At 33.0% G+C, this 22,680-nt stretch overlaps 2 protein-coding genes and 1 pseudogene across 2 annotated transcripts; all 3 read right to left on the bottom strand.

Annotated features, from left to right (window-relative positions):
- On the bottom strand, nt 1-558 carry LOC131620192 (histone H1-like; annotated as a pseudogene).
- Nucleotides 559-4,273: 3,715 nt separating this feature from the next.
- LOC131618548 (serine/threonine-protein kinase-like protein CCR4) lies at nt 4,274-7,114 on the bottom strand. The gene has a single exon (XM_058889748.1). It carries the CDS (start codon nt 6,928-6,930, stop codon nt 4,546-4,548), a length of 2,385 nt encoding a protein of 794 aa, XP_058745731.1. The 5' UTR covers nt 6,931-7,114; the 3' UTR covers nt 4,274-4,545.
- Nucleotides 7,115-10,309: 3,195 nt separating this feature from the next.
- On the bottom strand, nt 10,310-15,443 carry LOC131616811 (adenylate kinase, chloroplastic-like). The gene is made up of 7 exons (XM_058888258.1): nt 15,098-15,443; nt 14,913-15,014; nt 13,576-13,704; nt 13,356-13,490; nt 12,815-12,961; nt 12,586-12,660; nt 10,310-10,787 (listed from the first exon to the last, which is right to left on the bottom strand). The coding sequence occupies exons 1-7, from the start codon at nt 15,323-15,325 to the stop codon at nt 10,683-10,685; spliced, it is 921 nt and encodes a 306-aa protein (XP_058744241.1). The 5' UTR covers nt 15,326-15,443; the 3' UTR covers nt 10,310-10,682.
- Nucleotides 15,444-22,680: the final 7,237 nt, after the last annotated feature.

Raw genomic sequence — 22,680 nt, 5'->3', positions numbered from 1 at the left:
TTATGGTTCCAATTTCTTCACAACGGCAATTTTCTTCCCTGTTGTTGGCTTGGCCGATGTTTTAACGACCTTTGCTGGCCTCACCTTGGACTTCAGTTTCACAACTACCTTGGACTTACTAATAACTTTAGTCTTCCCAAAAGTAGATTTGGTCTTAGAAGCTGCGGTTTTTCGGCTTGGCAGCTATAACTTTGGACTTTGAAGCAACCTTTGGCTTGACAACAACTTTATCTTTTGGCTTAGCGACTAGCTTCTACTTCTTAGCCTTTACCTTTGAAGTTGGCTTTGCCTTTGACATGGAGACTACGGGCTTTTTCATAGCTACCGAAAGCTTGAACGAACGTTTACCCTTAGCGGGCTTGCTAGAAGCAATTTTTTCTTCAAATTATGGAGATACAATTTCTTGAAGGTTGAAGGAAGCTGTCTGTGTTTCTCTTTGATAAATTTTGCAATCGCGTATTGGCTTGATTTGTTCTTCTCCTTCAGCGACAAAATTTTGTTTTTGGAGGCGTGTCCATTCACTGCACCAACTATTGCACAATGGTTTGGACATGTCATTTATCTCTTTTCTGCACCAATTGTAAAGTTGATATGTGGCTTTGAAAGAATAGCAATGGTTTACCACCAAGAGGTAACAAATGTTGTTGAGTGTCTCTTCAACAAATTTCATGGATGGTCTTTTGCTTCCACTCTTTCAAGTGATTTACTACTTTTTGGAGAAGTTTTCAAATTAATTGATGAAAATGGATGAAACATTATACATCTTTCTAATAAAGCTAGCACCACTGGTTTGATTTTAACAAATGTGCTTGCTGCATTTTTCAATACCCAATGCTCCTTATCCTTCAAATTGAGAAGTTTCTCTTGGTGAAATGGAGCACTTGTAGGATTCTTGAACCCCTTGAGGTTACTTTAGGGGACTTTTTGGTTCTACAATTATTTTGTACAACCTTGAGGACAAAGTTGTTTTTGAAGATCTGAGTAATGATAGAATATGAAGTTATTTTTAGACTATTAAGTTAAAAGGGAAATTTATCATAGTTGGGCTTTTATTTTAAATATTATTTAGATGGGCTTTTTAGCCATTAGGTCTTTATGTTACTACCCACTACTACTATTATATATGTACTCTTATTGAGAGATGGAAAAGAATAATCAATGAAATCAAATAAGTTTATTTTTATTAGTTTACTTTATCTCTTCCATAGTGTAGTTTAAAACTTTCCTAAGGTTTAATAGTGTTCTCTTTTAGAGCCTATCAGAAGGGTGCATATTATTCCATCTATTTAATTTTTGGGTAAAGATATGTGTACATTAATTCTAATATATACACCGTAATAGTATGCATAATATATACTAGTTTCAATTTACACTAATTCTAACATATACACCGTAATAGTATACATAATATATAGTTTTATATGTATTTATCATTGAATATTTTTGTGTTAGTTTGGATTCATATTTATAAGGATGATGGCACCATCTCCAACCATGTTATGGCCTCTAATATGGCCAGTCAACAGAGAATATGCAAGAGGGTGGAGACGTCAAACAATATCCTATCGATTTAATTCGGTTTGGAGGTCAGTTCTGACATCTAGTGGTTTCAGTCATCTTTCGATCACAATTGTGGGGATTGAACTCTGGTTTTCCCTACTATATCCAGCGTGAATCACCACTGGACCAACTAACGATTAGTATAAGAGTCAAATACTTACTTCTATTAAATAGTTGTTATATTAGTACTTCTTCCCACATTCTAGAGTTGGAATGTAAAAGTCTTTCAACTTATAATTAGTGTTAAAACCAATTAGTGAAAGAAAAGAAAAATTGATCAGTTGATTTATGACTATTTCTCGAGTAGTCGTATACTTGTTTATTCATGTGAAGAAAATTGTGTTCTTGAAAAGTTTAACTTTTTATTTCCAAATTAAGTAATTTCTTCTATCACTTTAAATCTAGACTGAATTTAAACCTCACATATTTTTGGTTAGTTGACTATTATACCCTTATATAAAATATTTCCATTTGTTTGAATTTGACAATGAAAGAAGAAATGAAACATTGACTATATTGGAAGTAGTAGTTAAATAATAAATATGAAAAGTTTAGTGTACATTGTAAGGCACATTGATTTAGTTGATTAAAAAAATGGTTAGGTCATTCATCCTCAAATTGTCAATGTGTGACACACTTTTGGCCTAAATTACTAACTCAAAACAAACCAATATCACGGTTTGAATTTAAAGGATGTTCAACTTGCTGTTAATCAGTTTTATAAATAAAGATTAGTTAAAAATATCATTATCTTTAGTTTGAATTTTACACTAAATAGTTAAATTTTCTTTGATCAACTATTAATTATAAATACAATCATCTCTGTATGCCCATTAAACTTTTATAATTTTTTAAAATATTTTTGTAAGACTTTAAAAAGAAAAAAAAATGAACATAAAAAGTGAAAGAGTAGACGACTATATTAAGATCCACTAAAACTTAAATTTAAAAAAGATAAATCAAATCTATTTTTACAAAGTCGTGTCTAATATTTAAAGAATTAGAAGGAAAAAAAAAGGTGAGGGAATCAGAACTAAGACTTAAAGTAGAAAGAAAAAAATCGCACAATTATTTTCCTCTCTCTATATATGTTAGAAATTAAAAAAGAGAATTAGATTGTTAAGGCACAGACTTAGTATTTGCAAAAGCTTAAACCACCAAAAGAGAATTAGATTTTATCCATAGTTTTGACCGAAATCTTTCTTTTGCCAATTCGATCACTCTAAAAACAACACAAAACTCAGCAAGAAAAGAGTTTTTCCACAATAATGGTTAAGCAAAAGTTAATAGAAAATTGCCATTGGTAATCCTAAAGAGATCACCACAACCAGCTATTGAAGAGTTTAAAACAAAGACACCTTGACAACTACATTGTATGAAATCTAGAAAGGGAGGGTGCCAGATAACTTCTTTGATGAAGGGGTCGTGGAGGGTGTATACTGATTTTGAAGGCTTTGATCATATTGAAATCAAAGGCATATATGATCTAGTTGTTTAAGTTGTTATGTTGCCAATCAACTTTACTTAGGCCATAAGTTGGGAGATCATCACATGAAAAGGAGAAAAGAGGTTCTTGTATCGATCCATATTTCTAGTAGACCAAATGACGTATCTTGAGAGTATAATCCAAGTTACATAGTCCAAACACAAGTTAGTTAGGGTTAGGGTTTGTTATGTTAGTTACTTAATATACAAGTAACATAGTTGTATATAAATACATTTTGTAATTCAGTTTTACATATCATCTTCAATAATAACAATTATATTGATTGCCTTTTATTCTTTCTCTCATTCCTTCTCTCACCCCCAAGTGCCTCACGCACTACCAAAATGGTATATAGAGTTTCGGTTAGATTCTTGATCGTGTTTTCAAGAATTACATGTCGGTGATTGTGTTTCTAGGATCATGGATTATTAATCAAATGCTGCAAAGATGAACGGTAACAATGGCAATACTCCAAATTCTCTTCCAATTATTGACGACAAAAATTGAATTTGATGGAGTAAACAAATGCAATCGTTGTTTGCCTTTCATGAAACCCTAGAAGTGATTACTAATGGAGTTCCTACGCTTGTTCAGAATGAAACTGAAGCCCAGAGAACCGTCCACAAGGATGCCAAGAAGAAGGATTGCAAGGCGGAATTTTGTATTCAATCGATGGTAGACGCGGCGAACTTTGATCGGATTTCTCATGCTGAATCGGCGAAGGAGGAATGGGATATTCTTGTCAAGTATTACGAAGGAGGTGAGAAGGTGAAATTTATCAAATGGCAGGAGCTACGAAGACAGTATGAATTACTGCAGATGGGAGAAGATGAAAATATCGTAGGATATAAGCGAAGGATCTATGGATTGTCTTTCATTCTCTCTCTCTCATTCCTTCTCTCACCCCAAATGCCTCACGCACTAACATGACATGACGTTGATTAAATAGATAATGACGAATTTGAGAACCAATATACATTGTGGAGATCTACCGATTATGTCGTAGGGGCATAAATCCTCAAAGGAGTTGAACTGCATGTTTGCTCCATTAGTGGCACTAAGCCAATGTTAAAGTTTGACAGAAAAAACACTCAAAGAAGATATGAGGAGTGAATTCAGTCTGGTTTTTGCATAAGTTGCATATGGAAGCCATCCTTATCAATTACAAAAATCATCACACCAATAATGAAAATCGATTATATTGATATATTAAACCTAACTTATTTTTACAAAATCAATTTAAGAGATTCCAAACATTTTGTACAGTCTAGATGCACACAATCATTTCCATTGAAAACAAAAATTGGACTCTGTCAAGTCAATAGTGGACTTTTATTATGGAAGTTGTGTGACAATGAAATGTGTTTCACAAAATAATTATTAACAAAAAAAATGAAGAAAGAAAATTAGTGTATAATAACAAACAATATACAAGAATTGACACTTTCAAAATTCACAAACGCGTTAAGCGTAAGGAAAAAGTGATTGTGGAAAACAATTCACTCATAAGAAGAAACTGTGGTAGTAGAATTGGACCCACAAAGAATAGGTTCTGCCAAACAAGCCTCAAGAGCTTTTTCCAAACTACTCACAACATGGCTCATGTTTGGTCTATCTCTCCCTTCTAAACGAACACAATCACAAGCCAAGTAACCTACAAAAGCCACACCTTCAATCTCAAATGGTGTTGGTGGTGGCAACTTTGGATCCAAAACCCTATGAATCTCATCTTGAACTATAAATGGTACCATAAAATCAACCACATTTCTTGGCACTCCATTTTCATTTTTATGTATAGCTTTGTAGCCACTTAAGAGTTCTAATAAAACAACTCCGAAACTATAGACATCGCTTTTCGTTGTTAAATGTTGTAGTCTATAGTATTCGGGGTCCATGTAACCTACTGTCCCGGCTCCTAGAAGCGAGAGATGTGACTCTTCGTCTTCTGGGCCGATTAATGATAATCCGAAATCCGAAACTTTTGCGACGCATTTTGAGTCTAGTAAAATGTTTGACGATTTAATGTCACGGTGAATGATCGAGGGTGTTGCGTATCTGTGTAGATATTCTATACCTCGGGCCGCGTCTAAGGCAACTTTTATACGGACGCTCCATGACATGATATTCGAGGTTTGAAACTTGTGGAGATGGTCGTTTAAGCTTCCGTTGTTCATGTATTCGTAGACTAAGATTCTCTCGTGTTTGTCTTCGTAGAAACCGAGTAGTTTTACCAAGTTTTTGTGGTGGAGTCTCGATAAAGATTCGAGTTCGTTCACAAAGGCGTTGTCTTGGTCTTCTTGTTTTCTCGCGACACCGAAATGTGCAGAAGAAATTGAAGTTGATGACAATTCAGCTCTTTTTATAGCGACTTCGATTCCTTCTTCTTCGAGTTTTCCATGGTATACCGACCCGAAACTTCCAACGCCGATCTTGTTCTGTTCAGAGAAATTGTTGGTGGCTTGAATTAGTTTTTGAAGGGAAAATTCCTCCAAAAGGGTGCCTCCATTTCCCATGCTGATTACATGGCTTAACCGCTTCTCAAGAATCGGGATGCCACGAGGAGGATCCGACTCGGTTTCGGGATCAGGATCGTCTAATCTCCCAGAGTCATGAACTCTAGACTTGCATCCCAAGTCTTTGCAGTGTCTGTAAAGAAAGTAAGATAAAACCAGTAACAACGAAATGCATCCAACGCATCCGATCACGAGAAACGCCACCATTTTCCCGCTCCAAGTAGTACTTTTCGACGAATTTCCAACCACCGGAGACGGAGGATTCGACGGCGGTGATGACGGAATCTCAATTATCGGTAAACAAGCTTTACAAATGACACCCGGCGAGACACAAAGCTTAGCAGAATCCGATAGAGGCCCACACGGACATCGACTCTTACAAGGTCCTGGAAGCACATTATCAAACACTTTGAACGCATTTTTCGACTCATCAAAAACCTTATTCCCCCAACAAAGCAAAGAGTAATTAGAAGCCAAAACACCACAAAAAACACTTTTTTTCGCCACAATCGATTCAAAAAAAGCACTTTTTAATCTCAATGGCATGGTGAAGTTATTCAGACCCCAACATTGAACTAACCCATCATACCCAAGAGCACAACTTCTCTTGTCTCCCAAAGCCAATCCAATGAATCTCCCTTTTGGTTTCTCACCAACCACATCACCCCAACAATCCAAACCACCATCACTAGAAATCACACAAACATGATTCGAACCGGCTTCGATCACCGAATAATTCCCACCATTCTTTGGTTCATTTCCAACTACTTCTTTGTTACTTCCTTCGCAAGTAACAGAATTCCCTTTCCCATTTTCTACTATCCCACATACAAAATTCTCACCAACTGCAATACTTGAAAAATTCAAGCTTGAATTGAATGAATTAAAGCTCTTCCATTGCCAACACTCGACGCGAAAACCGTTTTTCGCTGTAACAAGACCACAAACATGAGAATTTCCGCTATCAATGTCTTCAATGAATGATCCATGATAGATTCGTTTGAAGGGAACAATGGTGGAATTTGAAGAGTTTGAGAATCTCCAACAACCTAAGATGGAATTTGAAGAGTTTGATGATGATGATGATGTTAATGCACATAGAAAACCATTTCCACCAACAATTTGAGAAAATGAAACATTAGGATTCACTTCAAGGTTAATAGTATTACTAGGAGGAAAAGTACTACAATTGAGATTTGACTGTTTTTGTTTGTTTCGAGGTTGTTGTTGTTGTAAGACACAAATTAAGGTTTGGTTGGAATTCGAAGAGTCAGAAATTGAAACAGTTGAGAGTGAGTTTATGTTAGGAAGAAAAAGAATAAAAGAAGAGAAAAATAAAGAAATAAACAAGTGATTATAGTGAAGAGCCATGGAAATTATTGATGAAAGAATTCAATAATTTCATGGTGTGTGAGAGAAGGTGATTTGAGAAGGGTATTCATAAGATGAGGTTTTTGATTATTAATGAGAATCTAAAAGCTGAAAAGTTAATTTTATAAACGCGGTTTCATAATTGAGAAATGGTATTATTAAGAAGTTTTGTTCATTTGTTGAGGACTTAGGACTAAGACTAAGTCAATATATCGACTTTTGTATTCAATGAATAATAACGTTATTTCCAACTCAAAATTAAAATAGAGACACATGAAAAACCACTGTTTTCTAATAAAGAGACCATTGATGCCAAATATTCACCGTCCATTGAGTAGTTATTATATTATTATGTGTTTCATACATGCAAAATAATTAATACTAATTTGTAAGATTTTAAATTTTATAAATTATTGAAATAAAAAATAATTGTCTATAATTTATGAAAAGAATTCTATTGACAGTATTAAAATAAATTATAGTTTAAGAAAACATGAATAATTAAATAATTTTGTTATATATATTTGATATGAAAGATGTATAAGTAATACATAAACAGAAAATTACCCATGCAAAGAAATGTTATTTAATTTGTTAAAATATTTAAATTAAGTTTTATATTTTTTTATATTTCTAATAATAAATATATTTAAATATAAGAATGACAATAAATTAACTAATAGTTGGTACTTTTATTTTTAAATTCACATCAAATATATATATATATATATATATATATATATATATATATATATATATATATATATATATATATATATATATATATATATATATATATATATATATATATATATTTTATTAGATATATGACTGTTTTTAATTTGTTAAAAAAATTAAATCATTTTTATAATTTTTCAAATTTTATATAATAAATTAAATTTTTAAATATATTGATTTCAAAAAACTAAGTGTTAGTTTTTTATTTTTAAAACTCATATCAAATTATATTTTATTTTTAATTTATATCTAATTTTAAAACAAATTCTCTGATCCTTTAATTTTTAGTTTATAACAAATTCTCTTTTTATTTTTTGTCAATATCAAATTGATCTTTTGTCATTCAATGTTTATCACGATACTCATTTTCATATTATATTATGAAGTACTAAAATATTATCAAATTTTAGAGTTATTTATGAATACTAAAATATGATAGAAAACCTTAGGATTCAACTTCAACTCCACTCTAATCACTATAGTGTTGAAAAAAATCAATTTCATATAATATATATATATATATATATATATATATATATATATATATATATATATATATATATATATATATATATATATATATATATATATATATATATATATATATATATATATATATATATATATATATTGATAATCAAAACAAAAGCAAAAAAACAAATACAGTGATAATTAAAAAGTAAACTTCATCAAAATTACTAGATAAATATTAATTATTTTATCTTCGATTTAATTGATAAAAGTAAACTTTTGACTCATGTAAGAATACATAAAAAAAATATAGGTAGAAAATAAAGGATGCATAAACACAATATTTAATTTTATCTTAATATGTTGAAACAATCATAATTTTGAAACAAAAATTAAAAAAACTTATAAGAAGGAAGATTAAGGATGAAGAATTACTATATTTGATGATCACAAGAAGTCAATTACAAGACATCATCTTTATGATATTTTTAATTTTGAAAAACAACCTTTATTATATTTTAATTATTGCATATACTATTTACAAATCATGTTTATGCATTCGTTGTCGTGAACATAAAAGGTCAAGACACACATACTTGGATTGCAATGTATGGATAACATAAGCCATAGAAACTTTCATAATATCTATAAAGAAGATTCGCACAAAATCTAGTGTTTCTTTTTAATTTTTTTAAATGACCAAGTAAAATTGAGCCTAAATGCCGTAGGAAATTAAACATGATTAAGTCTAACATTTTACTGTTAGCACAGTGAAAGTAGATATATATATATATATATATATATATATATATATATATATATATATATATATATATATATATATATATATATATATATATATATATATATATATATATATATATATATATATATATATATATATAAAATGAATATTTAGAGGAGTACAGCATGAGGCTTAAAAACGATTGTTACTATGCAAGTCTACTAATTTAATATCCCTATTCACTAGTATGCCTCTTTATACAATCGAATTAACATTGAATTTTAGTTGTTCATTGGAGCTAAAACTTGTGGAGTCCAACAATAGCTTGTTGATGTAGAAATTGATTGGATGAAAGATCTTCTTTTAACTAAGGAAAATGATTCAATTGAAAAGTTTTTAAAAATAGTATAAACTAGATATTCTTTGCGCACAATTGTTGAAATTAATCTATCGAATTAGTGACAACTATAATAAACGGCAAAACTCTCCTTCAAGAGAATAGAACACTTCCTGCGTGACCAGAGCTAAGTTCAAACCTAGGACTTTGACTAAGTTGGAGTATGTTCTACGCGCAACTCCAAAGACTAATCCTTCGAGCAAGTGGCATGTCCAAAGCTAGGTTCAAACCTAGGACTTTCCTTCGGGCAAGTGGCATATCCAGAGCTAGGTTCAAACCTAGGACTTTGACTAAGTTGGAGTATGCTCCGTGCACAACTCCAAAGACTAATCCCTTGAGCAAGTGATAACCACAATAGATAGCAAATCTCTCCCTAAAAAAAACGTAACACTTCCGCATATCCAAGACTAAATTCGAACCCAAAATCTCTAGTTAAAGTAAAAAGATCTCTTACCATCTCTGTTATTTTAGTTACAGACTAAGTGCGAACTATAAGAAGTTATTTATTTTAATACAATAATAAGTACAATAGCTGACCTTTGAACTTCGATTACTGCCTAAACTTATAACAAAGTCAACAAAGAAAACATGAATACACACACAGTTACTAGTAACTTGAGAAATTATACAAATGATTTGTTAAGATATAGAATTATTCAACATGCAATTGCTGGTTATTATACAGATAGTTACATGAAACTCAGAACAGAGGTGGTTGAAATTTAGTAATGTTTGTGAAGTCAAAGATTCATCAACGATAAAATAAACTACAACTAATCTATTTTCTATTTTGAAAATTTTGACATTAGTTGTTTAAAGTGGGTCGAAAATACTATATTATTTTCAGTTTTCAACATAAGAGCTTAACATATGCCAAAAAAATATATTAAATGCTTAACTACTCTTACCACCTCCCACAAGCAATCTAATAAAAAAAAAAGTAATTTGTGAAAAAAGGTAGGCACAGCTCTGCAAAATACATTATATTAATGAAGGAGTGAAATAATGACTTAAATATCACAAGAACATAACATTGAATGGATGATTTTCCTTATTTTTTTATTTTGCTTCTTAAATCAAATACATAATTTCCAGTGATAATATACAGAAAATGGTAAAGAACACAACATACAGACCAGAAGTAACACGAGGAACCAAACCAACAAACTACGACTCACTACATCCGCCGTTTTCTCACTAATAATAACTTGTACAATTTGAGGCGGATTTTACTATCACTGAAAATGAGGTCCAATACAACACTGTACTATTGAGCTTAACGATGAAATGAGGCTTATTTTGACTCTTATAACTGATTTAAAAAAATAACTATATAGTTGTAAATCCATTACCTCCATCAAGACACCACCATGGTACATCAAAATGTCGAACGATTATCTTCTATGCTACCATAGATTCTGAAGATGATTTCCTTTGCTCTAAAAGATTTGTAAGTGCGGCATCAATTTGAGTAAATACATTCTCCTGAGAGGCATTTCCGTTAATCTGTAAACAACAAAAGCACCTTAGAAGTGGTTTATCGCACACTAAAATATATGGAGCAGAACCTGCTGAATTATATATATTTCATGTGTCTTTGCATTTATGTTAGCAGGAACTTATTGAACTTGAATAAACTGTCAATAGCAACGATTAAAAGAATTATAGAAACACGAACACCAAGTTTAAATTAGTTAAGCAACAAATAACTGTCACCCCATACAAATGTTAAAATGCATGTATCCATAAAACATTCTCTATTTTATCGTTAGTTCAAATACATAAAAGTCAATTAATTCCATGTTCGTTTACAGAGAAAATATTCTTGGCTTCCACTTGATTAGTTTAAAATGAGGAATTAGACAAAGATAAAATCTAATTCGGGTTCTATTTAGTGGTGTAATGAGTCAGTAAAAAACTGTGTTAGTCATCGATTTAACTAATGCCCCTTTCTTAGTGTCATAATATGATTGGAATTCATACAATTCCTTCTTCAGTATAAGTTGACAGGTTGTACAGTAAAGATAACAGCAAATAGTAAGGAAAGACAAGAAATTGAAATGAAATTCTTGATACATTCATTTGTTGAGTCCGAATGTTACAAATATATGAATTACATATTCGTATTATGCTATATGCAATACTTTATGAACAATGACAGATTTTCAGCATATTTATTCTCCAATCATTTTATCTCCTCATGCCAATCTCCTGGGTTTTCTGGATGCTCTAACTGCCTTAATTTTAAATCTGTTATATTCTGTTTTATGATTTATAGATCATGCTTTGTCGTTTTCTGTAGTATGACTGTAGATCAAAACTGAGGTAGGAAGGAGGGTCATGTAATAATATTAGAAATATGTGGATGAGAAAAGCAGCAATTTGCAGTAAACCAGTGGGAGGAAGAATGAACAGTGAACATGACATGTGAAAAGTATGAATTAGATAGAAGGATAGAACTCTTGGATAAGTGAGACAACTATAGAAAGATATGAATATTTAAGATTAAGGATAGAAGCAAGAACAGTGGCAGAGCTTCACAAAATTTTATGGGAGGCCAAAACAAATTAAAAATATATGAATATTAAAAACTATTTCCCTACAATATCTAACGGAATCAAAATTGGTCAAGTGGTTGCGAGAAAGTAGTGACACTTAAGATGCGTGATTCTTGAATGAAAAAAATAAGGATAAAAGCATGTGATAGTTTTAAACAAAATATTATCGAAACAATAGATCCAACGGCTAATAGTTAATCCTCTCACCTCTTACTTGATAATGCCACCTATACAGACATATATATTGCACAAAAAACATATAGCATAGAACAAAGAGTGATTTCCGTATTTGTTTTTGTTTGTGCTGTGTGATGACCACCAAACAGATATACTACAACACAAATGTCTACCCTGGTTTTTGCTTATACTACAATGGAATGTGCAAAAGCACCATTGGCATCTTGTCCATAAAAACAAGATATGAATGCCCTTAGAGCTTAGGGCGTGGATATCCATGCTTTCTGTTAGAATATTATAAAATATTCTAAACTAATATAAAAGATATTATACGATATTTTATAATATTCTAAGATTTTCTAATGTGGTGACAGATTGCCTATTCCATAATGGTAGCATACAGTACTAACAAACACGATTGATTGGTAATTATTCATTAATGATATCTATTACACAAACATCAAATAAGATTACTTTTGCATGCAGCATGCATGTCTCTGTTGTGTGGACAGGTGTACGGGGATGTGTGACATAGAGATAAAGAGAACAAGTTAAGTCATAAAGCATACCTTAATGGTTATATCTTTAAACATGGAAAGGACTGCCTCCACATTTTGATGATGGGTGTTCAATCGCAACTTTACCTAAGTCAAAAGCAAACAATAGCGCAAATAACTTTCAGTTGTACTTAATTCATAAAATCCTAAAGTTGTCAACAGAGAGCATGGAGTATTTTCTGATTAAAGAATTGAAATCTTTACAGAAAAAGTACATTGGAGTTTCTAATAGCTTACATACCTTCTCTTCAGTATCATCAAAACGTTGAGTAAGCCTATCTGCAATTTCTTTTGTTTCTGGAGGAGAATACTTCAAATGATATATTTTTCCAGTAACAGGATCTAATCTCCTTCCAACTACTCTCTCCACAAGAATATCTTCAGAGACCTGAAAATTTTAATGAAATTATAACTATAATAAAAGATACATCGACTCTTTTTTTTTCTGCATTAAGACCAATGGCGTCTGATGTTTATAGCAGTTGAGTCTCCCCTGCAAGGCCACAACAGCGTAGTTGTTCAAATAATTGTTCAATTTTTAGATATATGGTAAAAACTGTTAGGGTCCGTCATAACTCCAGATGGAAGGTGTTGCTGAGAGATTCCGAACCAAATCTTGTTCTTATGGATGATACTTTGCTGAATATTACTACTTGACATCAATCTCTTTCTTCTTTTAAAATAACATTCGATTTAACTAATCAATGACTGATAAATTAAAGTGAAGTCAAGGCAGAAAATATTGAAATATCAACGGTAGAAATATAACAACATATCTTTACCTCTAGAAGAATAAAAATATCAGGTTCAAACCCTAATTCCTTAAGTGCAGTAGCCTGTGATAAGCTCCTGGGATATCCATCTAAAAGCCAACCATTCTCTACTGAATCTGGCTTCAAGAGACGATCCTTGACCATCTATAAAATAAAAGAGTTATTAACAATTAAGACAAAACGTTTTTGAATAGAAATTGAACAGTCACTTCCATTTCCCCTACCATACCATGACAACTATTTCATCAGGGACCAACTGTCCCTTCTCCATATATTCTTTCGCACGCTTTCCATTTTCACTTCCGGTTGCAATTTCTGCCCTTAGTAAATCTCCAGCAGCAACATGCACCAAATCGTACTGCATATATGAGATGTACTTGAATCAATTTTGTATTTCAATGCACACTAAAAATAAGAGCATAATCTACTAGTGAACCAGTAACTTGTCCCAAAGCCAAGAAAATCATCTAGTTAGTAACTAGTAAAGGTGCAACAGCTACAAAGTTGTTGCATTTAAGTCACAAGTTTTTCTCCTAAATCCAACGACTTTGCAGCAACTGCACTGCTAGCGCAAGGGATCTAAATACTCTAGTACAAGACACTTAGAGTTAGGGATTTCAAAGGGCGCGGGCACTGCGTAAAACCCCTAAGCATCCTGAGGGATCATTTGGTTCAAACGAGGGGAGGGAAGGAATTTAACGAGATATTCTATTCAGTCATGAGGCGGGGAAGTAAGTCAAATAACCTATATTTTATATGGTTCACAAGGGGGAGAGATTTTAACTAAGGGAAGTCGTAATCTACTTTACACAATCTTTTAACATACTACTTGGCGTTTAATATTTGATAATTTATTAGATGCTACAAGATCATGTATCCAAATTGTTAACCTTGGGATCTTTCTTAATTACTTTTAGATGATACATTTAATATTTTCTAAAATTGTCTTACCTCCCCTCCAGATCCCCCAATGTTGGAGGGAAGCCAAAGTTTAGTGACAAGACATTTTCCCCATTCCCATCTCCTCTCCTCTCCTTCAAAAAAACGAACCAAACAAAGAATATTTAAAATAGTCTTTTTCGTGGCCACCATTTTTCACAACCAAACACTAGAATTGGTCAAACCTGACCCAACCCAACCCATGGATGGATCAAAATGCCTATCTCAAATATTGTTGTACTTCACTATTTACACCCGTCATACAATTCAATATACCACATAGGATTTCAAATAAATGTTTGCAACCACAATATAGTTTGTCATATCAGACACATTTGATCAAATTCTCCACAATAATCACAATTTAAAACATTGATATATCAATGTAGTACTCTAGAGCTAGGCTTGGGACATTCACACAAAAAAGTACAAGTTCAAACTCATACACTGCAAGTCAATTACACACAAGTAAATAGCAATTTTAAAGGAAAACTAAATAAAAAAAGAGATTAATAATTGATAACTAATAACAATCATAGTTGTTGAAAAGTTAGGTCAAATTGAAAAAACAGACTATAAATCAATAACAGTTGAAAAACTAGGTCAAATTGAATTGAATAACCTTACTTTGTTAGCAATAAGCTGACACTGAGTTCCTTTACCAGAAGCAGGAGCACCGGAAATCATAACACGCAGCGGCTCCTCCGTCTGCGCCACCGCCTTCACAGTCTGAAAAAAATCAACAACCACTAAATCAATTGAAATTCAAAATCATCAAAAAGAAAATCGAAGAATGAAACGATAGTTAGTACCATAGAAGAATGAGAAAGGGGTCGCGTATAGGATGAACGGAGAGGGAACACATCGGAAGAATGAAAACGAAGGTGTAGTGGTTGTCGGTGGTGGTGGTGAGTAGTGTTAAGTGAAAATGAAGAAGAAGATGAACGCGCTTTTTGTAGCTTATGATTATGGATATTGTTAGTTTGAGTTGCGAATAACGATGATGAAGCGGCGGAGAAATTCGAGATTGTGTAACCCATTTTTTTCCGTCACTCTCCTGCCGCTGTGTTGGTTGCTCTTGTTAGTTACTGCTCATGCGTGTCCATATATCATCGTCTTTTCTACCAAACATTGCTATATGTATTTGGAATTTGGTTTGGAAGTAAATAAATTCCTTTCAAAAATGGTCACCTTAATAAAACACAATGTTTTTTTTTTTAACATTGATACTAGTAAAAAACCCGTGCGTTCGCACGGATTCTGATACGGGACACACATTTGTTTCAAATACATATTTTTTGATAGAAAAAAATGTATATTAAAAGTGATTGTACCTAATCAAACGAAACTTTGTGGCCTGTAACGAGCTGGATCTTGTGAGCTGGGGGTGTACCTACAAGGTACTCCAATGCCAAAGTGAGAAGAGAGAGAGCAATCAGAGTGCAAGTACAAGGTAGAGAGAGGATGAATAAATGTGTTACCTAACCCTCTAGTGAAAGAGGGTATTTTATACCCCCAGCGCTGGGCCACGATCTCCTAATTGGGCCAAATATGTTGGAGGCCCACGTGCTACGAGACTTTTAGAATCCTAGCTGTTAGGGCTGAGTCAGCACATGACTCATGTTTTGGGTGAATGGAGCGTGAGATCCGGAACGGCCTGTCTGAATCTTCCGCTAGTGGGTTTTGACAGCGTGCCCCTCTAGCGTACGTGGAATTGTCGTGCTCAACGGTTAACAACATGCGTGCTTATTGGGCCTGGAGTTGAAATGGATCTGTTCGGCCTTGGCCACAAGGTTGGGCCCGTTCGGCCATAACCTAGATGTTAGGTCTGCTCGGCCCAGACCGGAACAGGACCCCCCCAAGTCTTTGTTTCTAAGAGAAGCAATGACTTAAAGTTGTTTGGAGTCGTGGTCGGCACGAGTTTCATGCTCGCGTCTTTTGCCCGCGGAGAGCCACAGAAGCGTTCCTCCTCGACATTCTTCGAGGAACCTAGGTCCGAGGAGGTGGATCGTTCCCACAGACGGCGCCACTGATCGTACCTGATCAAACGGATCTTCGTGGCCTGCAACGAGCTGGATCTTGTGAGCTGGGGGTGTACCTGCAAGGTACTCCGATGCCAAAGTGAGAAGAGAGAGAGCAATCAGAGTGCAAGTACAAGGTAGAGAGAGGATGAATAAATGTGTTACCTGAGCCTCTAGTGAAAGAGGGTATGTGATCAGTAATATTCAATATAGTGATCAGTAACTTCAGGTTCCCGTTAATATTCAATATAGTGATCAGTAACTTCACGTTCCCGTTAATATTCAATATTTTAATCAGTAACTTGAGGTTCTCATAATATTCAATATTGTGATCAGTAACTTCATGTTCCCGTTAATATTCAATATTCTGATAAGTAATTTCATGCTCCCGTTAATAGTCAATATTTTAATCAGTAACTCCAGATTCCCGTTAATATTCAATATTGTGAGCAGTAATTTCATGTACCCGTTAATATTCAATATTTTGATCAGTAATTTCATGTTCCCGTTAATATTCAATATTTTAATAGTTGATTAATTTTCATATTTAAATATTTGAATTAATAATTTCATTTTTCCATTTTATATAATTTTCATATTAGAAGAAAATTAAATTGATCAAAAATATATAAATTCACTTTTTTCATCCATCTTCATAGAAAACCATTATTTTAACTTAAATATATAAAAGAGACAATATATAAATTCACTTTTTTTCATCTATCTTCATATGAAACCATTATTTTAACTTAAATAAATCAAAATTGATTCACACCAAACAATTTAAACTATCATTAAATGTCTTTTATTTTTGATGAATTTTTTAAACGCAAATGATCAATACTCTATGAATAGAGTAATATAAAAATTAAAGTAGTGTTTTAATAGAATATGTATAATAATTATGTATGATAATTGTTCATTTTATCATACGTCTTCACAAATGTTCCACCATTTTTCTCCCACCATAGTTGATGGAATGAATTTATCTTAGTCAGACCCATAGTCGATGAAATGAATTTATCATATATAAATCAATTAAATAATAAATTGAAGTAACTTTGCTACATATTCATATGAAAACAAATGAGTAAAGGTTGTAGCATAATATTTAATAAAGTTCATGAAAAAGAATCAGAATACTTTTGTTTTTAACACATGAGTTATTATTATATCCATTTCAACCCCTTTAAATTAACTCTTTCTAGTAAAAATGGATGTAGTCATTTCCATTTATTTTCTTTTTTTTATTGATACCATCAAAACAACAACACACATCTATAATTACTTTCAAAATATAAAGGAGAAACTAAATAATGCAACAACCAAAAGAAGAATAATTTTTAACTTTTTTAATTGCAAATAAATATAATTATTAAAGACAGTAAAATGAAATATAAAAATGAGAAAGAAGAGAAAGAAATAAAAATTATTCATAACAAAGTGATAGGAAGAAATCAAGAGAAAAAATATTTTGAAGATATCAAGACAAGGACTATGCTTTTATAAAGAAAAATAATGTTTGAAGTGTGGAGGAGAAGTTTGAAGTTTTATAAAGAAAAATAGTGTTATAAGAAAGTGTGTAGTGGAAGTTTGAATAAATTTTAAAATTTAAATTTGAAATAAAAAGATGTTAGATTGCATTAAATGGTCTCCAGAATTTGTGTTGGGAAAAAACCAAATATTAAAATATTAATATTAGACGGTACTGCATCACATGCATTAAATGATAGAAAGAATAAAAAAAGTGTATTTGGCGAAACAACCAAAAGATAGTATAGAAACAAAATCCATTATTGAAAGAAAAAGAATGAGAATTGATGAAGGCATCCACGTGGCAAGGTGGTGATCAAGCAGGACAAGTTGGTAATTTCTAGAGCATTCAATTTTCTTATATGATAGATGTGTGTAAAGACTTAGTTCGAACTAAGAGTTAAAGTTTAAGAATTTAAGCTAAAAAAAGTTGGGGATTGTTTAAGGCATAAATGAATTACTACCACATTCTCGTTAAAACCCTAAAATACCGATAGATTTTAGAAATGTATCTTCAAATCGTCCAATTACACACAATACATTTGTTTTTTACCCACTCACTAAATAATAGGTTGATTTTATTTTGGAAATGTATCTTCGTAAATCATAGGGAGGTACATTTCTGAATTTTACAAAAACACAGAGCCAGGGAGAAAGATGCAGATTGAAGCTAAAATTAAAATTGATAACGTGAAAGATGAAACATTACATTTCAGCATCGAGGTGGATGTTCCAACACCCTAACAATATCTTCGACAGGTCTCGCTATTGTCGCATCCAGCTCGATCGGGCTTTTTTTGTAACGGGGAAATGAATTACATATAGCTCTTACATCTGCACCAGTCTTCAAATCAAAGTTGTTGAACTCAAGCTTGCATTCGTTGTCAATCGAGGGTAAACAGTACTCGAGCTTGACAATTTTTTTATTGCCGGAGTATGGTAGGAGATTCTCCATTATGAATTTCAGATCTGCAAAAGGGGTGTACTCATTAAGCTTAAATGCAATCGAGGGCTTCGCCTCGTTAAAAAAGACATATGTGGTATGCTAACAAAGCAATGCGTAAGAAGTAGGAAAGACCTTTGCAACTGAATTCATCAACGTGGTATCGTAGTCGGTCATAATGACCTTAGGCGTGTCTTCTTTGTCCTTCAACATTGTCCAGCACACTTCTAAATCCCAAGTAACAATTTCCTCTTTCTTACTCTCCAGAAATACAAACCTGGCAGAATAAGTCTTATCGATAGAGGTAACACCAAGAATTTCTAATAATGGAAGCTTATACTTGTAGGTCTTATACGTTGAATCAATGATGAGCATAGTAGGAAACATGTTGAACAACTTTATCGAATCGGGATGACATCAAAATATATCTTAAACGGTTACTCCAATCCCGCACGTTCGGTACCTAGATACATAATTGTTATCAACCAGAAGTTTCAACAATTGTTGCATTTCAATTCTATCCCCCCTTAACGCCTTAATGTTATTGACACAAATATTGTACACATGCTTATTATGTGAGATATTTCGGGTCTTTTGGATTTCAAAGTTACAAGTATGTTTTTGGGCTACACAATATTCAATGTCATGCCCGTAACGATTTCCTTCTCTTCCGGCATAAGGCGACATGCAATTGGATACTCGGATAACTTGTTACACATGTCATGGCTATGTAAACCACAAGTGACATCAAAGAGACACTCACGTTTTCTCAAACTGGTGTCATCTCGTTGGAATTTCCTGAAAGGAGTTTTATATGTCCCACTTCTTTCATATATCATTATCACAAATGCAACTCTTCAATCCGAACCATTATCGGACCTTCAGATTACAACACCAAACCCCAATTTAGATGCCTCCGTGCAAATCCATTGAAGCATATGATCACGAAACTCAAACTCTTGTCCATTTGTAAATTGTTTGCCAATATCTACCTCCTTCACATCAACGTGTTTGGCACCATATCTAATGCAAACAATAACAGAAAATATTTAAAAACTAAATGAAATGAACACTAACCTATTTCGGAAATGCATTTTCATATGAGTTCATCTAGAATGTGGAAATCCATCTCTGGACTCAACGTAACTTTTACAAACAAAAACAAGATTAATGTGAGCAATGAGAAATGAAATAAATGATATTTACCTTGGATTTTATTTTCTTTTACTCCTTTTGATGTAATGAAACACAAGACTGGAGTTTGGAGAGAAAATATTGATTGAGATTGGAAGGATTTTTTGCAAGGGTTTTGAAAAAATATGGCAATGGAGTTTGATCATGCGATACGCTGTTTTATTAAAATAACGTTTGACATTTCCGGAAATGCATCTCTGGAACGAAATGACTTGCAAAGCTGGAAGGTTTTCAAATTCCTGCTTCATAACTCTGGAAATGCATCTTCCGAAAAGTCGTTGAGTTGTTAAATTATAAATAAATTGTTAGGGTTGGTCTGAAGATGCATCTCCTAATTAAATTTTGGAAAAAATATGGGGTAAGACTCAATTGAGGTGTGTTTCAGTGAGGCTCAAGGTGCATCCGGAGATGCATTTCCGAAATTTGAAGGGCATTTTTTGATTTTCATAGGATACATTCCCACCATATAGGGTGGGGTTAGAAATTTCTAAAAAAAAATCCATCTTTTAGAAGGGTTCTTAATATATTCATAAGTTTAATTATTGGTTTTAAAATATCTCTGAATTCAATTCTAGTTGTATGAACTGAGTCTCACTTTAGTCTCATCGCCCTTTCAAGCCTCATGTTAGAGAGAATGTCAAATACAATTACTTTGATTGGGCCTCAAAGAGCTCGATCCATTAATTATGTAACTTGTAAGTAACACAGAAAGGACTAGGGCGCAAAAGGGCGGGTGTCGGGAAGTGAGCACATGATCTTGTTCGACCCAATGCTCCTTGGTCATTGATCATGGTATAACGTGTTCTGCCACTTATTAGGGGTAATTGAAGTCATTCCTAGCTGCATAGATTAATGTCACTACTTAATATGGGAGATGAATCATTTCATTCTCCCCACTATCAAGTCAAATCCAATAGGCATGTGGTCGAACTCATAGGCATTATAATTGGTCTTCCTAGTAGTCTATGGATCAAGTAATTGAGTCTATAAATACCTTAGTTAGGAAGATGGGTAATTCATTCACTCATTTACATATCTCAACATAAATTCCTCTTATGCATCTCATCGCGGGTAGGTTAACCCTTATTGTACTCACTACAAGTACAGTCGGCACCCATCATGAGGCCTAGTAAAACTAACATGTACCACACTTTCATTAGAAATGTTTTTTTGTAATCATTGTTCCACAACGCTGAGGCAAGGCACCACTAGCTGCAACAATGGTAATCAAGGAATCATAGTAGAGATGAAAGCTATTGTGGGAGAATTATGTCACCATAATGAAACCCTACAAACCAGCATTTTACTTCTCCAACAACAACATGAAAATGACCTACCAAAGGGCGTGGAGAACTTATATCCCCAACCCCACTTCGATAAAATATGAGATGCGCTTGTTTTGGAGAGCTTCAAGATGACGTCGTTGGTAACCTTTGACGGAAAAAAATGAACCATAAGAGAACATCACTACTATCATCAACACTCACATGGTGATAATAGGATCAACTAATTCCCTAATGTATAAGTTCATGTATGGTATGTTCAAGGAGGCAACATTAAGGTAGTATATGAACCTACCTAGGTTCTCGGTATCAAGCTACCAAGATATCTCGAGAAAATTGATTCATCAATTCTCGGTGTGCAAACATTAAAGGATCTCAACAACTAGTTTGTTCAATTTCCTCCAACAACACTCTAAATCTCTGAGAGAGTAACCTGCCATGTTCAAATAGGGGACCACTAAGGTGGTTCATCCCAACCAAAAAAAATGTGTGAGAGCTTTCTATAATGGTTAGAAAGTCTAGAATTTCAGTAAGTCTCACCAAAGATTCAAACACAAAATTTCAATTAAACTTCTTCTGAATCCCAAATTTCACACAAAAGCACATACTTATTCACACAATTATTCGAGCTCTTTTTGTTTTTCTATTTCAAAGTTTTTTTCATTTTTTTTCTTTCTTTTTCTTTTCATCTCTTTTTCACTTTTTCTTTTCTTTTCAACCTCATAGAAATCAACCACACGTGAACCACCATTTTTCTCCCCAACTTGAATTCAACCATCATCATAATATGAATACTCCATACTTTTTAAGGCAAGGCAAAAATTTTAAACTATAAATCATAGTTGAGGGTTCAAGAAAACAAAGAATCAACATCCATACAAAAATGAGAACCAAACACTCATAGACAAGCATTTAGCAAAAACAACATCGACATTGACAAAAAGGCTCAAAAGGGATACTAATGATCACACACTCACAAGGTGAATTGACTATTTGGCCAAGGTAGTTGTGCTCAAAATGGAACAAAAATGCCTTGATCACTTTCATGCATCATATAATCAACACAAACAAAATATTAAGCATAATAAAATCCAGTTAGAACAAAAATTATGGTCTCCAGCATATGTGAACAATGGAAAGCTACCTCACAAAAAGGGTGGAAACTAAAGTGATTCACAAACGAACAAGTATACGAAAGAATGAATGCCATAGAAATTGTAAAAAGCCTAAGTATCATGAATATCCTAAAGTCAAGAAAGAGATAAACACATACCGTGAAAGTGTACAAAAATTTAACAAAATCATTACCATACACTCACAAGTCGAAACGATCAAACTTGGAAAATCATCTCCAATTCCATAACTTACTCGAAACGAGCTTATTGGCAAACACACAAAGTATTAATATAAACAAACTAAAA

The sequence above is a fragment of the Vicia villosa genome, linkage group LG7 (assembly GCF_029867415.1).
Source record: "Vicia villosa cultivar HV-30 ecotype Madison, WI linkage group LG7, Vvil1.0, whole genome shotgun sequence".
Lineage (NCBI taxonomy): Eukaryota > Viridiplantae > Streptophyta > Magnoliopsida > Fabales > Fabaceae > Vicia > Vicia villosa.
The sequence above is the reverse complement of the archived record's forward strand: the minus strand, read 5'-3'. Positions and strand labels throughout refer to the sequence as shown.